Source organism: Camelina sativa, chromosome 4, assembly GCF_030686135.1.
Source record: "Camelina sativa cultivar CO46 ecotype springtype chromosome 4, ASM3068613v1".
In the NCBI taxonomy this organism is placed as follows: Eukaryota; Viridiplantae; Streptophyta; class Magnoliopsida; order Brassicales; family Brassicaceae; genus Camelina; species Camelina sativa.
The window spans coordinates 25,612,116-25,631,260 of NC_141883.1; the positions used below are offsets into that span (position 1 = coordinate 25,612,116).

Consider the following 19,145-nt stretch of genomic DNA (forward strand, 5'->3'; position numbering starts at 1 on the left):
ATTCTTATGTTTCTCTCTTTCACATGCCCCCGCTCTTCCCTCATCCTTTCTCCGCCGTTCGATCATTTCATCCGCCTTGTTTTCTGGCCGTCCGACGAGCTGACACTTGGCCTAATGCTACCGGAAATATCATATGAATTTAATATGAATACTATGTGTATACCACGAACCGATTGAAGAGTACACTTGTAAGTTTAGTTTCTGACATTCAAAGATTGAACATACATATACATATATATATATATCATTAAACTGTTATCATTTGAGTCATTATATAGTAAACACGTACAGCTTTCTCTTATCACTTAGTTTAACTCGCAATTACACCTAAATGCTTATAAGGTTATATAACACAGTGTGTATGGAGTATGGACATTAATGAGTTGAAGGCATAAGAGTGGCCACTTTATCAAATGACAAAGAAGAATAGTCCAATACAATTAATACACTTCTCTTTCTGTCCTTCACATGTACAATTTAGTTTATATATAGAAGCTTGTGTATATATAAACAATCAAAGAATTAACTCCCTCAATACTATAAACAATCAAATAGCAAGAAAACCAATCATCAGTTGTAAGTTGTAACATATATATAGAAAATTATGACAGTGCTATGCTAATTTAGGGGAGAAAAGCATTATAAAATATAAGAGAGAAGAATGAATTTAGTGGGAGGCTGAGAGTAGTGGAAGAGTGGAGAGATAGAGAGAAATGAGCTGTTGAAAGAAAAGGAGAAGTGAAGAAGGAACCATGTTCATGTGTCAGAACATGGGCTTTGTTTTTATTTTGTATAATATTTTGTGACTTGTGAGACCTCTCCCTCTCTATTTTTGCTTCTCCCCAAACCAAAGCCCCATGTAGGCCAATCTATTTGATTATTTGTTTATAAAACAGAAGATCATTTATTGGATCGAAATTTTGTATATAGATGATGAAAAAGGAAACTAAAAAAATATAAACTTTTATAAAATAGATGCCTAATGAGAACGAAAAAAAATGTAAAGAAGAACTTGTTTCGGTTCAAATTAGATTGCTACAATAGGTATGTATGTATTAAAAATATAAGTTGTTAAAACAAAATTGTATGCATCTAGCTAGAAGAAAAAATAAAGGTTATGAAATTATTTCCTAGTTCTAAGTTTTTCAATGGTTCGTTCAAACTGTCTATTGTTTCACTATTCATATGATACATACAATTCAATTTAAATGTTTTTAATACACTTTTTACTCCAAACAATCCAAACATCAATGGTGGTCCTCTAACATAGTACTCTAAGAATATTCTCTTTAATTTCTACATAAGACCAAACTACAAAATTTCTACAACAAGCCCGGCAAAAATAATTCTAAAAGCTACGAGAAAATGGAATTCGACGATAATTAGTAGATTTGAAATAACAATTTAACCAAAGTATTGGACGTAGAATGAGGGCACCTTTTGGCCAACGAAAATAAAACTTAAAAAAAACTCAATTAGTGGAAATTATATAGCATATACGGCATTGGCGAATCATATGATTAGTTTAAAGGATATAAATAAAGTGCATTATCAAATAAAAAATTAGTTAAAGAGGTGAAAATTAAAAACAAATATAAAAAGACATGTCGAAAACTGTTTTCTTTTTGAGTTTATACCCGAATTCAAGTTTCTCTTGAAGAGGAAACTTCGTATCAAAAGATAAATACCATGTTGGTCTGAAGTTACTATGTTTGGTCTGAAGTTACCATGTTTGGTCTGAAGTTAATTTTACATATTAAAAAAAACAAGAGAATTTCCGGTATACAGAAAAAAAAGAAGTAAGAAGTACACAATAAAATAAGTATACTAGTAGAGTAGTAGGCGTAGTAATGTTTGATTTCACCAAAAAGAAAAAAAAAAAGTGGTAATAATGTTTGCACAATTAGTCATTATATAAAAACTGAAAGTGGTTGCCTATGAATACAAACATGTTCATGCGTGCTTCCATGTGCTTCTCCTCACATTCTTAGGGTTGTTATTGGAGAGATGAAATCTAAATTCATATGAAATTGTAAATTCTAAAAATTAAAACGCTTGGATTTTGAAATAACATGTTTCTCTTTGGATTTGAATCATTCTATTTTGCACTATCAAATCCACTCAAATCCATTTACAATATAACGTGGATTTTGAAATCCAAAAATAAATCATTAACTGAATAACATGAGATTTTAAGAAGTATTTGTAAATCATAAAACCAATAACACATAATTTTGATAAGTATTTTAAAATCAATGATTGAATAACACGTGATTTTTGTTTGGATTTTCAAATCCATTAAAATCATGGAACCAATAACTCCCTCTTAATCCACCCAATTCTGCTTCACATATGCATATATATATATATGCACATATCTTATATATGCATACTGTGGTCCGCAAGGTTTTGTATAATATATTATTTTGTTTTTTTTGAAAAAGATATATTATTATATATTGTTTACGGTTCACAAATACTTATTCTTTTTTTTAATAACACAAAATATTTTTCAATAATTTATAAGAAAATACCGTACGTAAAATATGAGATAATTGAGAAAAATATAAGCAAAAGAGATTAAAAGTAAGTTATCTTTAATCTAAATCCATTGAAAAACAAACAACAGCTCGAATGTATGGATAAAAAGATGGGTTTATTTCCAAGTATTATGGAGAAACGGAGAAATGAATTGCACAAATTTCAAAAATGCATTTTACTAGTAGTAGCTTAGGAGTAATATCTTGATGACCAGCAAAATGATTGAGCATTGAGAATCGCAATATCTGACAAGACCAATCAAATGTGACAGATTATTCGATACACTAGTAATTAATGTAGGCTTAAGGCTTCATGTCATGGCACCAAATTGTTAAAAAAAGCTAGTAACTCGTGTTTTAGTTGAAGAGTAATTAAATTACAAAAATTTATTTTCAGTACTGTACATCTTGTTTTTAGATTTTCCGTATAAGCCAAAATACGTTCTGTGGAATCTTTCATCTAAATTAATACTAACAATGTACATATATATATGATCAGAAGCAAACCAAAACAATAAAAATTGTAATAAATAAGAATGTGGAGGTAGAAAGAACAAAAAACATACGGAATCTTCCGTAACGATTCGTACATGTTTTTTCACTGTCATATAAGGTCACACAAATCACAAGAGTACTGCATCTTTTCCGATCCAATTCCTATTTAATTGCAACCAAATCACTAAACTTTATAATATAGTGATTATATATATATATATACATATGTATATGGATCACGCGTTTGTTTTCTGCGAATTATACATCTGACAATGACATGAACAAAGATACATGGTAAAAACAAGTGTGATGGTTTTTATCGTACCATTTGTTTTCGTGAAATATATAAATTTATTTAAAATCGTAGGTATTTCTTAACTGATGGATGATTCACACGGAAGTTACGCGTTCACAGCCATATAACTTTAATATAAAAAAAAAGAGAAGAAAAGCATCGAATTTTTAATATAGTTCAACTTGTGACTAATCATTATGCATGTTACTGTGTTTTTGTGAATTGGGGAAAAAAGCTTGATCTAAAAGAATAATAATCAAAAGGCAGTTTGTATATATGATAACAGTATATAATATAAGGTGGGAGCATAAGTAACGTGAAGGCAGTTTGATCTGTCGGGAAATTTCTTTTATACTTTATGCGGTCCTAATTGAAATTAGATAAGGTAAAGTATAGTTTTAGTTTAAACTCGTGAACTCATCATTTTCTTACAAGAATCCGGCTTCTGCACCGTCACAAAACAGTTTATATGTATATTTTTGGTTGTTATATTGTGATTTTATTTATTTATTGAGCTATTTCATTTTTTTTAAACGGTATATGACTTTTTTAGAGCCCTTATTAAACCTTTTTATTTACATTTTATTTTTTAAGTTTCTTATAAATTATAGTATTGTTAGAAGTATCTTAAATTAAAGGGGCAATTATCTTTTATATAGTATGGGTTGTTGAAAGTATTTTTAAGATTTTTTTTTGTTTTTTGTTTTTTCTTTTGTTTTTGTGTTTTGTTATGTTTTAAGGGGCAAAGTCGTAAATACAATCATCTTTCTCCGGCGAAGATCCAATATATGACCCGACTCGGTAACCTGGGCTGTAGTTAGTTGGGCCCTTTTCAAAGTCCAAATAATTTCTTTTGAAAGCCCAAATAATTTCGTAAGAAAAAGTCTCCGTCTTATTACGTCGATCGCTTCCTTCCTCCTCCTCACCGTCGATCAGCCTCCAACGCCGCCTCGTCGCCGTCATCAAGCTCTTACCTTCTCACCCCCAGCTTCGGTAGGTTCTCTTCTTTGGTTTCGTCGTTTCAGTCTCTGATCTCCCTTAGCTTGATCCTAGGGAATGGAAGAATGTTTCTGTTATGTTCATCTCCAATGTGGATTCATGAATCTGCGAATTTGGGCAAACACGAGTTTCATCAAACTGATTTTCAATTCTACAGTTGTTATTCGTATTCTGAGTTTGATTTGCTTACAAAGTTTGAAACTTTTTGTTTACTTGTCTGCTCTGTTCATTCTTTAAATTGAACAAGTCTCTGAGCTCCTCACCTTAAACGAGTTAAGTTCGACTTATTTGTATGAATTTGATCCATCATGAAACAATTAAGACTTATTATTTGTTAGACTTGATCAGTCTTGTTTTTATTACTTTCTTCTTGGGGCTTCTCCATTTATATGCTGAAAACTTTGAATTGATTCAAATGTCATCTATGGTGTCAGATGGCATGGCTTGTGGTTTCTGTTTCTCTGATTGTTATCTGGGTGGCTTCTTTATGCAAAATTTTCTTCGGAGCAACATCTAGCTCCCGAGCCACTATTCTTGATGATGGCAAGTAGCCAGAAACCGGTTTTTTCACTATTTGATTACTCATTTACGTTAACTTTTGATGCAGAATTTGATATCTCATTGTCTTTGGATTTCAGGTAAAAACCCTCAAAAGAAAAATGTTATGTTCGTTATAGCACATCCTGATGATGAGTCAATGTAAGTTTTTGAGCTTGATTGATCGAAATGTCGAGATTAGTAATTTCTGTTTTGCTGAGAGATTGGTCTTTGACGTTTCTTGACAGGTTCTTTTCTCCAACGATAAACTACTTAACTTCCAATGTTTACAATCTTCACATATTATGCTTGTCTACAGGTAATATGCCTTATCATACTTTTTAGGTGGCTGTATTACTTTCCTTTTCAAAGTTGTGGAATTGGTTAGTAAAAGGATGCTACTGAAATGCAGTTTGGAATTCATTTTGGACACTATAGATGAATTTGTATATTTCAGGTAACGCTGATGGTATGGGAAACATTAGGAAAAATGAGCTGCATCAAGCGTGTGCAGTGCTCAAGGTAATCCAATTTGACAAAGAAAGGATCTGTGTTTCTTGTCCTTGCAGTAAAAACGTGTTTGCTAATAATATATATATCGAACGTGATGCAGGTTCCGCTTCAACAGTTAAAAGTTCTGGACCATCCAAATTTACAGGTCAGTGCAAATATATCTCCCCAGTACATTGTTTATCATTTGAGGGAATACGTATATTATATCCTCTCGCTCAGGATGGCTTTGGGCAAGTATGGAACCATGATTTGCTAACAGAAATTATCGAAGAAGAAGTCACTAAACACGATATCCACACGGTATGACTTGGCTCTTAACTTAGAATTATTTCCGCATCTGATTCTCTGTGAGCTGCTTTCAGATCATAACATTCGATAACTATGGTGTTTCTGGTCATTGCAATCACCGAGATGTGCATCGTGGAGTATTGTACGTTAAGACTTCTTTCTATTCCGTAGTCATGAAATCGCAGAATCCTTCCTAATCACTGTGTTGTACGTGCAGAACGTTCTTGCTGACTAATTCAGGAAGACATATCAAAGCTTGGGAACTCGTAAGTCGTTACTTTATTTTCTTGGAACTGAAAGGTATCCTGCAAGCTCTCTTACGATTCAGCTAAAAGATTACATGCTTTGTATACCAGGTAAGCCTAAATATCTTTCGCAAGTACTGTGGACCTGTTGACATTTGGCTGTCAATTTTATCCGCCAAAAAACATCCAAGTAATGTAATCATCATAAACGAGCAGCCTTGGAAAAGCTTCAAAGCAATGGCACAACATTTAAGCCAATGGGTTTGGTATGTCTCCACCAGATATGATATACTTACTTTTTTATCTGTGACCATGATGAATGTGAATGGTAAAACTGAAACATGAACCTCTGTTTTTTTCTTTGTTTGTGATTGTGCAGGTTTCGGAAGCTTTTTGTTTCGTTTTCAAGCTACACATACACGAATACACTTAATAGAATCATTCCTTGAGTCAGATTTTGAGGCTACTCAGCTAACGAGCACTTGTCTGAGGCAATGGTTAAACAATTTTGAACAAATACGGTAGCTTGTAATGTTGGATCATTGACGATTTATTGATTTGGCATTCTGTATAATTATTTTGTGTAAAACACTTGACTCATTCAGATGCAAACAGTCACAAAAGCTTTGCCAAGTTGAAGCATAAGACATAGAGCCACCTTATTTTTATTTCCTTTAATAACAAAAACCAATGTACATATATTTTTATTTGAGAGTAATGTAATTCAGCCAGAAGTAAACAAATTTTATGTAGGAAATAGGAATTTCAATGTCAAACCTAAAATGCTCATCATCTGTCTGCAATACAACTCTTCTTGTCAAAATTCTCACCTTAATTCAACATTTAGCTTCTTTTCCACCTCAACACGCACTTTGCTCTGCATTTCGATAAATCACCATTTCAAAACCCGTTTAACACTTAACAACATATAACAACATATAACAACACAAATGCTACTTTCCTATTACGACTTTTCTTATGGTTGGTTATTTGAAATAGTGTCCTTTCAGCTAAAAAAGGTTTTGACATCCTTACTCGTTAATAAGTGCCTTTTTCTCAATGTTATATCCCGGATTAATGTAGAACGGAGACACAAATACGATTACCTGCAAATCATTGACCTCCTCGTCCGTAAGAGAGCGCTCCATTGAACGGAACACGATTCTGTAACAATGACTCGTCATCCCTTTCTTATTTGTGAATTTGTCAATTAACTTCACCTGCACATGGATGATAAAGGCTATAAACAATCACTCTGAAGAACGTGATGATAAAGCTGAAAATTAGCTCGATTCTTGGTATTTTCTCCTGACCAATAAAAAGATAAGGTATGTACCTCTTCAGCAAGATCCCCAGCAATTCCTCTAACAACTTCACAAAAGTTATTCTCTGTGAATGCATCACTAATCCAGAAACTGATGTCCTTGTAACAAGGAGGATACTGCAGAACAAGATTTCAGTTGCCATCGTTAAAACTTGGAAGACAAATTGGTCTTAAACTAAACTTCATTTGACTACAAGACATGGACATGAAGATGGAAAGAAATGTTTAACCTTTGAATATGGCTTGAATTTGACTCCAAGTTCTCCTTTTCCAAACTGCATGTACCATCAAATACATTGATGTGAGAAAAGTAAGTCACATTATAGATGATTAATCTCCTTTTTTTAAGTTGTCACCAAAGTAATTACCTGGGTAGTGAATCGTTCATCGGATGACCAGAAAAGTCTTATATCAGGGATGTCAAACAAAACCATAGCAAGTCTCTCAAGTCCAAGTCCGAAGGCCCACGCAACCTTATCTTCTAATCCACTTTGTTTCAAAATTACTTGCTCGGTCACCCCACAGCCCAAAACCTCCAACCAGTCTTCCTGAATCGATAACCAGATACAGCTTACGTTAGTCGAGAAACTGACGTTTGTGTTAGATGCTATAATTTCCTTCATAGAAGACTGGTTGGAGGTTTTGGGCTATCATCTTTGGGATAAGAAGACCACACAAAAATAGAAGTATGTCTCTTTAAAGCATAGTTATGCAATATATCAGAAAGGAAAACGAAAGATTACCTTAAAATATATTTCAAGCTCAAAAGATGGATTGGTAAATGGGAAGTATGTATTAACCCATCTCATCTCCACAGAACCTGGCAGCCAAAATATGAAGTTCATATCAAACAGTTTCATATACATTTCCCCACTTTCTTTTGAAGTTAATGAGAACATCATCCTACACTATACAATAAACCATCTTCCATGTAATTTAGATTGTATAATGGAACTTAACGTACCAAATAAGTGGCGTGCCAATCCCTCGAGACATTTCTTTAAATCCTCAGCGGCATATAAAGTGGGATCCATGCCAGACTCGTTCCAGTCCTCAGGAGAGAAAACACAAAAACCTTCCATCTGTATAGATAGAACGAAAACATAAACATCTAGTATAAGAAACACGTGAAGTCTAGCAAAACAGCCAAAGTAGAAAAACAGAGGGACCTCGAGAATAGAACACCTGATGGAAAACCGGATAATGAGTAGAATCAATAGAATCTCTACGGTAAACATCCCCAGTAACAAGGAAACGACTATGACCTTTCCTCAACAGCTCAGCTTGGTGAGCACTTGTATGGCATCTCAAAACAGTTTGGGGGTCGACATAGTACGTGTCATTAAGGCTTCTGCTTACATGATCAGCAGGAACTAGCACATCATCGAAGTTCTGGTACCAAAAAAACCCCCAAAGAATAATTACATTGAAAACCAAGTGATATGTCCGAAAAGAAAAATACAAACTTTGAGTATGGACAACTTACTTGCTTTGTGGTAACAATTGGGGAAAGGTCTTCGAACTTCTCAAACTTTTCAGCGTAATTGGAATCAAAGTAGCTGTATATAGCATTCTTTAAGATCCCAATCGGATGCTTATTTCTTCTGTGTAGCTGCATTCCTATCTTAGAGAAAATCGAGTCTGGTACATTGTTTGTAGGATCATCATCTTTCACCACATCTGCGAAGTGTACATTGAACACATCAGTAAGAGTATTAAAAGATATTAAATTTAACATCCCAGAACGAGCTTCAGCTAAAATGAAACAACTTTTAAAAAGTCAAATCTTATAACGAACGAACCATTTCTAGCAACTGTGACGCCACCAATATCAACAGCAGAGACGATTGGGTACCGCCGCTGCTTCTTCATTTTAGGGAGTCGTGGAGAATACACGGCGGTTGAGGAAAACGAAGAAGCGAATGAGAACCGCTTTAAGCCATTGCTAGAGAGAAGAACCACTGAAGCTCGACTGAAGATAGTGGAGTGAACTGAGAAAATAGTCATGGCGTCTCCAAATCCTGAGAGTTAAAACACCGTCGATGAAAAGAAGAGGAGACAAGTCTCCGATATGAAGAGAATCGCGGCGGCGATTGGCGGCTGTAAAGAGAAGAGGAGAAAATCTCCGATGAGTGGGAGAGATGATGACGTGTCGAATTAGAAAGCAGTAGGGTTTTGGAAGTTTTTATGGATTGAATCGTGTGACTTTACTATTTTACCCCTTTCCTTGAATTGAGGAAAATTGCGTATTGAGCACTTTGATTTTTCATAATTCAGGTATTGCACCCTGATGTTTTTTTTCAACACCTACCTACCTTTTATATATATACTTTTCCCATCTTGATGTGGGTTTTATTGAGTAAAGATTGAGATAAAAGTTAATGACCAAAAGTAAAATCAGGAACGACATTTTCAATGTAAGAAGAATATCGAATTACGGTTTATGAGATAATAATGGTCCAAGCCTAAACGAACACAGATCTCTTCTCTTCAGCAGTTAACATATCTGGTTACATCTGAAACTTATCTACAAGTAACAAGCTTTAAAAAGCTTTGCAAAGAAACAGAACCATCTATGAGGTTTTTAGTTCTGTTACGGGTATCTTCTGATCAGTAGTACTCTGCCAGCACATGTAGTTGAAGAGCCAAGCAAACCCTCTTGGCTTAAGAACCTCTTCATTAGGGGGCTTAGAAATCTGTTCATTAAGCGGCTTAGAAAGCTCTTCATGAAGCAAGCTGCATCTTTGTTTCACCTCTTCAATTTCTTTCTCCATCTTCTCATGTTTTTGTCTGATTTCCTGGTAAACATAAGCACAGTAGTTAACATATGATATCCCAAAGAGATGCAAATAGAGACATCATAGTTAACATGTGGGGAATAGAAGAGCTCACAGCTAGTTCTTGTTGTCTCTTCTCTTCTTTTTTCGCTTCTCCTCTAGCATTTCTCTGCACCTCGTAGACAAGAGCCCCACCTGCAACCTTAAGAAGAGAACAATCTATTTCAGAACCAATTGAATTGATGAAAACAAGTTCAATTAAGGCGAGGCAGATGATCTTTATTGATGTAATAAATGACTTCAACTGCAGGGAATCTTGTAGATGCAGAACAACTTCATTGATACAATCAATATAACTAAAGTCTCCTTTGAGGAGTCCTTAAGCAATCAAAATCTATTAAAAGACATAAGATACCGTGAAGGCGAAGAGTTCCCCAAGAAGATCAGCAGCGGCTTGAACAGCTCGCTCTTCGTTTAAAGGGCGAATAACTGCATCAGTCACACGACCAGAAGCACGTCTTTGTAACTTTGTTGTAAATCTGTGATTCGCCTGTCACAAATTTTGAGCAACACACACAAAAAAAAAAATGTAAATCAATTTAGAAGCTTTTTCATAAACCCTTGATTCAAAAAATCAGGAATTTTTTGGCTATCTCCAACAATATCAAGAGAGAAACTTTATGCAATCAGATCACAGGTATACCAAAGATCATAACCAAAGATCATAACCAAAGATCGGAGCTTTTGGGGGTTTAAGTTTTATACCTGTGCAATGTTGATGATGAATTGACGGAATCTGGGGTGAACACCAGCTTCTTTTTTAAGGCGATTAGCGATGGGTTTGCAGATAGTTCGAAGAGCTAGGGTTCCTAGCTTCAGAAGCGGCAGGACCATGGTCTGTTGCACCAGAGACTTCGGCTGGCTCATGGAGAGAAGAAAGGTTTTAGCTTTGGGGTTTTTTTTTAGGCTTTTTCTTTAGTCTTTTAAGACCCAAAAAATCAGACCTTGCCCGGCAAGGAAATTTTGCATTTTTGATTTTATACAATTTCTGAAAAAATTCAGATTCGAATCCTGGATCGGGTTTTCTTGTCGGGTCGGGTCAAATTCCGGGTCTTTGAGGTGATGATGATGATAAGGCAAAATCAATACTGGGTGTGTTGTGAGCTAAAAATGGGAGGGAAAGAGAGAGAGAGAGAGAGAGAGAGAGACAATGGCGTCCACAGGAATGGCGAAATCCAAGGGGAGTTTATGCCTCACCCTCTGCAGAAATCGATCACATCCCTTGAGACTCCAATTTCATTTCTCTCATTCGCGTTTGAACCCAGAAGAAGACGAAGAAGACGAAGATTCATAAAATTCGAGCCTCTGACGGTTTTGGTGTTTATACGAATATCGAAATCACCGTCTTCTCGAAAAGTCTTTATAGCTCCGTCGATCGGGGTTTGCGGAAGTTTTATCCGTTTCTCAGAGCGATTGAGGGAGCTACATCCACAGGTGCTTTTTGATTCTTTTGTCATAAGGATGAATCCGGTTCATAGGCTTTTCGATTTTGCTAGATTTATTAATGGGAGATTTTTGAGGAAAGAGCTAATTTTATAACCCTTGTAGTCTTTGGAATCATAGATTTGAATTCTTAAGATTGAACCCTGTGTATATATGTACTTTACTGTCCACTGAAAGCTTGTGGTGTTTGCTTAAAATGCTAGGAAGATTTACGGGATGGCTGAAATCGTGGTGGATTCTCATGTTTGGGTGGAAGACCCAGAAAGAGCTTGGATTGATGGGGTTGTACTTAATATTAAGGGTGATGAAGCAGAGGTTAAAACTAATGATGGCAGAGAGGTAAACGCCTTTTTTTCTTCTTTTTTTTTTCTCCAGTTATCTGGTGCTCTTGTAGCATATTGCGTCCATTCATGGGATTATACATTATCCTGCCTTGTAGAGCTTTTTTCCCCCAGAAATGGATGTACTACACATCAATATCTTCATCATAAATGTCGGTATTGCTTTCAGTCATTTGATACAAAAACCAAAAACTGGACCTTCATAAACAACTGGTTGTTTTTGCTTTTTATACTCTTGATTGATTCACATTTCCGTTTACTGGTCAGGTCATTGCTAACTTATCAAAACTCTATCCAAAAGACACTGAAGCTCCTTCAGAGGGAGTAGAGGATATGACTAGATTATCTTATCTGCATGAGCCTGCAGTTCTCGACAATTTAGCAACCAGATATGAGCTCAATGAAATTTATGTAAGAATATTTCATTTCTGGTTGTAAACTAAATATTTTCATCTTGGTCCTTGGTAAAAAACCATTAGTTAATGCAGTGATAGGCGAGTCTGTTATAATATTTTGACATCATGACAGACTTATACAGGAAACATTCTTATTGCCGTCAATCCCTTTCAAGGACTCCCCCATCTCTATGATGCTGAGGTTATGGAAAAGTACAAGGAAGCCTCTTTCAAAGAGCTGAGTCCTCATGTTTTTGCAGTTGGTGGCATCGCATATAGGTGATTATTTGTTCATTTTTATTATTGTTTTCTATGAAAGTAGCAGAAGTGGGTTTATTTATTAGTTTGAGAAATTTTTCAACAGGGAAATGATTAATGAGGGCAGAAATAAGTGTATATTGGTCAGTGGTGAAAGTGGGTCTGGAAAGACAGAAACAACTAAGATGCTCATGCGTTACCTTACATACTTTGGAGGGCATTCTGCAGCTGAAGGAAGGACAGTTGAAAACCAAGTTTTAGAAGTAAGTTTTGATGATTTAGTTTAGTATTCAAAATTACAGAGCCTCCTACACTGTAGGGGGGAGTTTTTAAACTTGTTGCCTAAATCAAATTAATTTTCAAGGCTATGTCAAAGACTTTCTATCCCTTTTATCTGCTCCACAAACAAGACATTATTGTTTGTTAAACTTTCTTGAGTATATGGTCTGGGGATCGCTACCTTGACATCCTTAGATTGGAGCTTTCTCTTTTTGTGGTACCACTTGTACCTCTTAATTATTGGTCTAATTCTTTATGCCAATTGGGTTATGCTACAGTCAAATCCAGTTCTCGAGGCATTCGGAAATGCGAAGACTGTTAAGAACAACAATTCCAGGTAAACTTAGAGCTCTTAATATTGAGTGCTTTCATTTCTCCTTCGCTTTGCTTGTCCACCTGTCTCTTTTACCTACTTTTATTGAGATTTATCACTGCTATTAATAAATATGAATTCTTTTTCTTGTTACAGTCGTTTTGGTAAATTTGTGGAGATTCAATTTGATGACGTGGGTCGAATATCAGGGGCAGCCATCAGAACTTACCTTTTGGAGAGGTCACGTGTTTGCCAAGTTTCAGATCCTGAACGTAACTATCACTGCTTTTATCTCCTGTGTGCTGCTCCTCCTGAGGTAGGGTTCTCTAAGTTGTCCACATCTTTTATCGGAAGAATCTTTGAATTGATAGATGATATTAAAATTTGCAGGATGTTGAGAGGTTTAAATTGGGAGATCCTAAGTCATTTCGCTATCTTAATCAATCTAGCTGTTATGAACTTGATGGTGTAAATGATGCAGAAGAGTATCTTGCTACTAGAAGGGCTATGGATGTAGTTGGGATAAGTGAAAAAGAACAGGTTTGCAATTTCTTTGCAAATATGCCTATCACCTGTTGATTTTGCTAATAGGAACAACTTAACTTCTTCTTTTTCGTCTCTTCAGGATGCAATTTTCAGAGTTGTGGCTGCCATCCTCCATCTTGGAAATATTGAATTTTCGAAGGGAGAAGATGCTGATTCATCATCTCTAAAAGATGAACAGTCAATGTTTCATCTCCAAATGACATCAGAACTGCTCATGTATTATGCGGCTCTTTACATTTCCAACTAAATAAATACTGATTATTGTACTGCGTGTAACTACAACTTGTTATTTTAGGTGTGATCCCCATTCCTTAGAAGATGCTCTGTGTAAGCGTATAATGGTCACCCCAGAAGAAGTTATCAAGAGAAGTCTTGATCCTCTTGGCGCTGCCGTTAGCAGGGATGGTTTAGCAAAAACAATATATTCTAGACTCTTTGATTGGTAAACTTTCTACTCAATGTTCAAACACCCTTTTTCCATATGCCACTGAGCCTCTGCTAAGTCAGTACATATTTTCTTTATTCCAGGTTGGTAAACAAAATAAATATCTCTATTGGGCAAGATTCTCACTCTAAGCGCTTGATCGGAGTCCTTGACATTTATGGGTTTGAGAGCTTCAAAACCAACAGGTAATAGCTGTGAGCATGCATGGGGTAGTATCTAAATTGTAAACACATCCACTGTCCTATCGTCTAATAGATAAATTACTCTTTCCCCTTGACTTTAGTATGAAGATGACATTGTCTATGATAAACATAGTATTTAGCTTTGATTTTACTTAATATTGTGACCGTAGGAAATAATATGTTTTTTTTATAAGTTTCCATGACTACGGAGATATCTATAATATCTCTTAATCTAATCTCTACTTCAGTTGACACTGACTTGTTAATATTTTTCCGCAGTTTTGAGCAATTCTGTATTAATTACACGAACGAAAAGCTGCAACAGCATTTCAACCAGGTATGAGGTCAGTCGTAGGTTATGGCTGTTGATTTGGCTCAAGATTCTGTTAATTAATCTGAACTCGTTAATATTGTACAGAATGTATTTAAAATGGAACAAGGTGAATATCAGAAAGAAGAAATAGATTGGAGCTATGTGGAGTTTGTTGATAACCAAGATGTCGTGGATCTGATTGAAAAGGTTTGTTTCATCCAATTATCTATTTCCCCTGGTATAAAGACAGATTTGTGGCTTTATATTTGCGACCAATTGGTAAATCAAACACTAGGCAGTAGAAGTTCCCTTTAGAGAGCATTGTGACATCACCTATAATACATTATTATACAGCTCAGCCTATGTTATACGGAAAATGCTTGCACCTGTATGGCTGTATCTAATATCCATGTTTGATATCTTTCCTCTAAAAATATAAGAACTCCCTTAAGTTTATGCAAGAGTTCTATCTGTTTTCAAATATGCTCTGGTATCCTGGCTCACTTTTCATTGTTCTGACTTGAAAACACATGGAGTAGTGGGTCTTTTTATTCATGAAACTGTCTGTTATTCCATTACTTCGTGCTGCATTTTTTCCCCTGAAAATATGATTTCAATCTTTTTGCAGAAACCAGGTGGTATCATTGCTCTTCTAGATGAAGCATGGTATGATAAAATTGTCTTTACCTGCAGCGACCTTAGTGTTTTCTTACACAGTAACTATTTTCTCCAAACACCATTATTATGTGTTATAAAAGTTTATTATCTCTGCAGCATGCTCCCAAAATCAACTCCTGAAACATTTTCTGAGAAGCTGTATCACACATTTAAGGATCATAAGCGCTTCATGAAACCAAAATTGACTCGATCAGATTTTACATTAGTTCATTATGCAGGGGATGTAAGTTGCATTTCACGTTCTGTTGCTTTGAGTATTAAAAGTAGATAGAGTTATGATTTTAAGTTCTATTCCCATGCTATTCTATTCAGGTTCAATACCAGTCCGATCAATTTTTAGACAAAAACAAAGACTATGTTGTTGCTGAGCATCAGGACTTGTTATACGCTTCCAAATGTTCTTTTGTGTCAGGCCTCTTTCCTCCTCTTCCTAAAGAGAGTAGCAAATCTAAGTTTTCCTCAATTGGCGCTCGTTTCAAGGTAACTTGCCTGGAAATCCATTAACATTAACTCCTAGATAGGACTGGATGATTGGACCACACATAGGATATTGTTGAAATTTTGATGCCACACTCATCATTTGTACGAGCTGACATGTTCAATTAATTGGCGCAGCTACAATTGCAACAGCTGATGGAGACACTGAACTTTACGGAACCCCACTACATCAGATGTGTTAAGCCAAACAATTTGTTGCAACCAACAGTGTTTGATAATGCCAATGTCTTGCATCAATTACGCTCTGGGGTCAGTGTTTCTGCTGAATTGTTCATATTAACATGTTTGATGTCTTGAGGTGTTATATCATATTTGTCTTATGCAGGGTGTTCTTGAGGCCATTAGAGTAAAATGCGCTGGATATCCAACAAATAGGACTTTCATTGAGTTCTTGAATCGATTTGTCATTCTTGCACCGGAAATTCTGAAAGGAGAGTATGTATCAGTACTACCCGTTAAGCTTGAAAAGTCTTCCGCTCTTGTCTGCTGTATTGGTTCTTAATTCTGTTTATCGCAGCTTCCTTACCTTACACTGTAATCAGGTATGAAGCAGATGTTGCATGCAAATGGATTCTGGAGAAAAAGGGGCTTACAGGTTACCAGGTAATGTTCCTACGAAGTTCACTAAATATGAAAGGAATCTCATTTTTGCATGAGTTCAATACTTGTAGAATTTTCAGTATTATATGAAGTTGAGTTCCTCAGATAGCATAATTTCCGTAGGTGCGTTGACGATATAATTCTAATTTGCAGATTGGAAAAACTAAAGTTTTCCTGAGAGCTGGTCAGATGGCTGAGCTAGATGCACACAGAACAAGAGTGCATGGGGAATCAGCGAGGATGATACAGGGGCAAGTCAGAACTCGTTTGACAAGAGAACGGTTTGTTCTCATGCGGAAGGCTTCAGTTAATATACAGGCTAATTGGAGAGGTAAGGGCTTCAGTTCCTATACAGACTAATTAGATCAATTTTTAGCTGTTATGGTTTCATTGATATGCTGATGAAATTAGGAACGCCGATAAAGTCTCTTTTTCATATTTTAGGAAATCTTGGACGAAAGATATCCAAGGACATGAGAAGGGAGGAGGCTGCCATTAAAATCCAGAAAAACTTACGTAGACAGATTGCTATCAAAGATTACGGGAAGACCAAATCTTCCGCACTCACCTTGCAAAGTGGAGTTCGCACAATGGCTGCACGTCATGAATACCGTTACAAATTAAAGAATAGAGCAGCAACTGTGATTCAGGTCCTTTCTCATTACCCTTTTCGTACTTAGCAAATCCTCCTGGAATCATTCTCTCACGAACTAGAAATGACTTTCATCTCTAATCAACTTGCAGGCATATTGGCGTGGTTATAGTGCTATATCTGACTACAAGAAATTGAAAAAAGCTTCTCTTGTATATCAAAGTAAACTCAGAGGAAGAATTGCCAGAAAACAGTTGGGACACTCAAAGCAGGTATTGCAAAGCAATCTCTGCACGTTGTTTGAATATCAAGTGTTTTAATTTATTCCGCATGTAGAAATACGTAGAAGAAATTATTTGGTTTTGATTGATGTAAACACATGGGTATAGGCTGACAAAAAAGAAGAGACAGAAAATAAAAGAAAGGTGGAAGCTTCCAATAGAGCAGAAGAGGCAGTGCATTCAGAGCCAAGTGATGATGACGAGATAGGACATAGAAAGACAAAACATTCCATCGAAGGACAAGATGGACTTGAGAAGACCTTAGGAATGCATTCAGATCAAAGTGATGATGAAGAGATAAGACATGAAAGAAAGACAAAACATTCCAGCGAAGAGGAAGACGACGATGGAATCGAGAAGTCCTTTGCAATGCATTCAGATCAAAGTGATGATGAAGAGATAGGACATGAAAGAAAGAAAAAACATTCCATCCAAGCAAAAGATGGAATTGAGAAGTCCTTTGGTCTTGATTCAGAGAAGTCTTACAACACCTTTTCTGTTGTTAGCCAAATAACGGATCCTATTCGTGATACAGAAATGGAATCCCTCACTGCAGAAGTTGAGATGCTGAAGGTAATGTTTCTATATCCACCAACATTGTGACTAGCTTTTAGAAACGGCATGCTAATTAATAATTATCTCCGGATTTTCAAGCTGTTCACTGATTTATTAACCTGATATGCATCCCTATATCGTGAACATAATATATTGTGTGCCTATCATCTTGATCAAATGCATGGAGGATAAATTGAATATTTCTTGTACTCTTCAGGCCTTGTTGCAAGTTGAGAAACAAAGAGCTGACATTTCCGAAAGAAAATGTGCTGAAGCCCGAGAACTTGGGGAGAGAAGACGTAAAAGATTAGAAGAAACAGAAAGAAGAGTTTACCAACTACAAGACTCTTTGAACAGGTATTATTGATTCGTAATTTTAACAACCTTGAAGTTATCTTAGATTTATCTTGCTTCTGACAATTTTGACTGCTTTGTTAAAAGCTTGAATATCAAACCCAGTACATTTACTGATGCTAAGTCTTGTTTAGTGTATTTCAGGTTGTTATATTCTATGTCGGACCAATTCTCGCAACTTAAGTCCATCTTGAGATCTCCTTCTATGTCAACTTCAACAATGGCCTCAGCGCCAGTTGTGCGTGATGATCTTGGTGACAGCTCTGAGAACTCTGAAGCTTCATCAAGTGATTCCGATTTCACTTTTCCTGCTCCATCTCCTTCCCCAGACAATTTTTCGAATTTTAACCCAAATCAGCTGCAAGTCATTGTTCAGGATCTCTCAACCACAGAAGCGAAAGGTCAGTGGTAATAGCACTAAATCCCATGAAAGCTTGCAAGTTATTTGTCTATGAGATAATGGCTAGTTTTTCAATGGGTTAAGTTGAAACACTTGATTAGTTTTGATTAGTTTCTTCACCTAGAAATATAGATTCAATTTTTTTTTTCGTTACACCTGCCTCTAGATCCACCATAATGTAATCATTTTAAACAAGGTATACATTGTTAATTGAATCATCCTTCTTCTCATCTTGTAGAACAATAATATTGCAGGAACAGAGAACTATGACAGTGATAAAGAAGGGGGCTTTGAAGATTACTTTTGATGATGCAGCAGGGTTTTGATCTCTTCACCAGATATTTGGAGTGCTTATAATCTCTTTACTCCATTGTTGTGCCACAGGGCAATTGTTTTAGTGTTTTCACTTAGATCAAACTTCATGTTTTAGTTTCCTCAGGAGTAGATGCTGCAAGAACTATGTAGGGTCATCAAGATATGTCAGGTTCCATGTGTCTTAATGCATTACACAAGCCATGTTTGTTACTTCAACTAATACAATTGTTGCTGAATTTCAGAAATACTAATTTGCTCTCATTTGTCATCTTTCTTGCGCTTTA

At 35.8% G+C, this 19,145-nt stretch overlaps 4 protein-coding genes across 31 annotated transcripts; 2 read left to right on the forward strand and 2 right to left on the reverse strand.

Annotated features, from left to right (window-relative positions):
- The first annotated feature begins 3,648 nt into the window (after positions 1-3,648).
- Positions 3,649-6,557, forward strand: LOC104781731 (putative N-acetylglucosaminyl-phosphatidylinositol de-N-acetylase). Of its 4 annotated transcripts, XM_010506463.2 has the most exons (12): positions 3,649-3,715; positions 4,071-4,323; positions 4,764-4,872; positions 4,968-5,028; positions 5,115-5,185; positions 5,324-5,388; positions 5,480-5,524; positions 5,599-5,679; positions 5,742-5,809; positions 5,885-5,933; positions 6,024-6,178; positions 6,292-6,557. In XM_010506463.2, the coding sequence occupies exons 3-12, from the start codon at positions 4,764-4,766 to the stop codon at positions 6,359-6,361; spliced, it is 774 nt and encodes a 257-aa protein (XP_010504765.1). In that variant the 5' UTR covers positions 3,649-3,715; positions 4,071-4,323; the 3' UTR covers positions 6,362-6,557. The 4 variants fall into 4 exon arrangements, with proteins under 4 accessions (XP_010504765.1, XP_087366883.1, XP_010504766.1 ...); XM_087510757.1 differs by lacking the exon at positions 3,649-3,715 and having other exon boundaries at positions 4,220-4,323; positions 5,305-5,388; XM_010506464.2 differs by lacking the exons at positions 3,649-3,715; positions 4,764-4,872 and having other exon boundaries at positions 4,243-4,323.
- A 4-nt stretch (positions 6,558-6,561) lies between these two features.
- LOC104781730 (phenylalanine--tRNA ligase, chloroplastic/mitochondrial) lies at positions 6,562-9,528 on the reverse strand. Its single transcript, XM_010506462.3, has 10 exons — positions 9,039-9,528; positions 8,723-8,916; positions 8,422-8,628; positions 8,201-8,318; positions 7,980-8,056; positions 7,605-7,784; positions 7,467-7,511; positions 7,249-7,353; positions 7,019-7,132; positions 6,562-6,789 (listed from the first exon to the last, which is right to left on the reverse strand). Exons 1-10 carry the CDS (start codon positions 9,241-9,243, stop codon positions 6,739-6,741), a joined length of 1,296 nt encoding a protein of 431 aa, XP_010504764.1. The 5' UTR covers positions 9,244-9,528; the 3' UTR covers positions 6,562-6,738.
- A 117-nt stretch (positions 9,529-9,645) lies between these two features.
- On the reverse strand, positions 9,646-10,940 carry LOC104781732 (uncharacterized). Its single transcript, XM_010506466.3, has 4 exons — positions 10,779-10,940; positions 10,429-10,563; positions 10,129-10,215; positions 9,646-10,034 (listed from the first exon to the last, which is right to left on the reverse strand). The coding sequence occupies exons 1-4, from the start codon at positions 10,938-10,940 to the stop codon at positions 9,810-9,812; spliced, it is 609 nt and encodes a 202-aa protein (XP_010504768.1). The 3' UTR covers positions 9,646-9,809.
- Positions 10,941-10,998: 58 nt separating this feature from the next.
- Positions 10,999-19,131, forward strand: LOC104781733 (myosin-16). Of its 25 annotated transcripts, none has more exons than XM_010506467.3 (26): positions 10,999-11,507; positions 11,724-11,855; positions 12,125-12,268; positions 12,386-12,531; positions 12,617-12,773; positions 13,068-13,126; positions 13,259-13,418; positions 13,493-13,642; positions 13,728-13,864; positions 13,944-14,090; positions 14,177-14,278; positions 14,555-14,612; positions 14,694-14,795; positions 15,217-15,254; positions 15,363-15,489; positions 15,579-15,746; positions 15,882-16,013; positions 16,090-16,199; positions 16,307-16,367; positions 16,518-16,695; positions 16,809-17,014; positions 17,109-17,228; positions 17,346-17,810; positions 18,010-18,149; positions 18,291-18,547; positions 18,801-19,131. In XM_010506467.3, exons 1-26 carry the CDS (start codon positions 11,136-11,138, stop codon positions 18,851-18,853), a joined length of 3,921 nt encoding a protein of 1,306 aa, XP_010504769.2. In that variant the 5' UTR covers positions 10,999-11,135; the 3' UTR covers positions 18,854-19,131. The 25 variants fall into 25 exon arrangements, 15 of the variants coding, with proteins under 15 accessions (XP_010504769.2, XP_010504773.2, XP_087366872.1 ...); XM_010506471.3 differs by having other exon boundaries at positions 11,025-11,507; positions 11,720-11,855; XR_015597145.1 differs by having other exon boundaries at positions 11,028-11,507; positions 11,720-11,855; positions 18,281-18,554.
- The last annotated feature ends 14 nt before the right edge of the window (positions 19,132-19,145 follow it).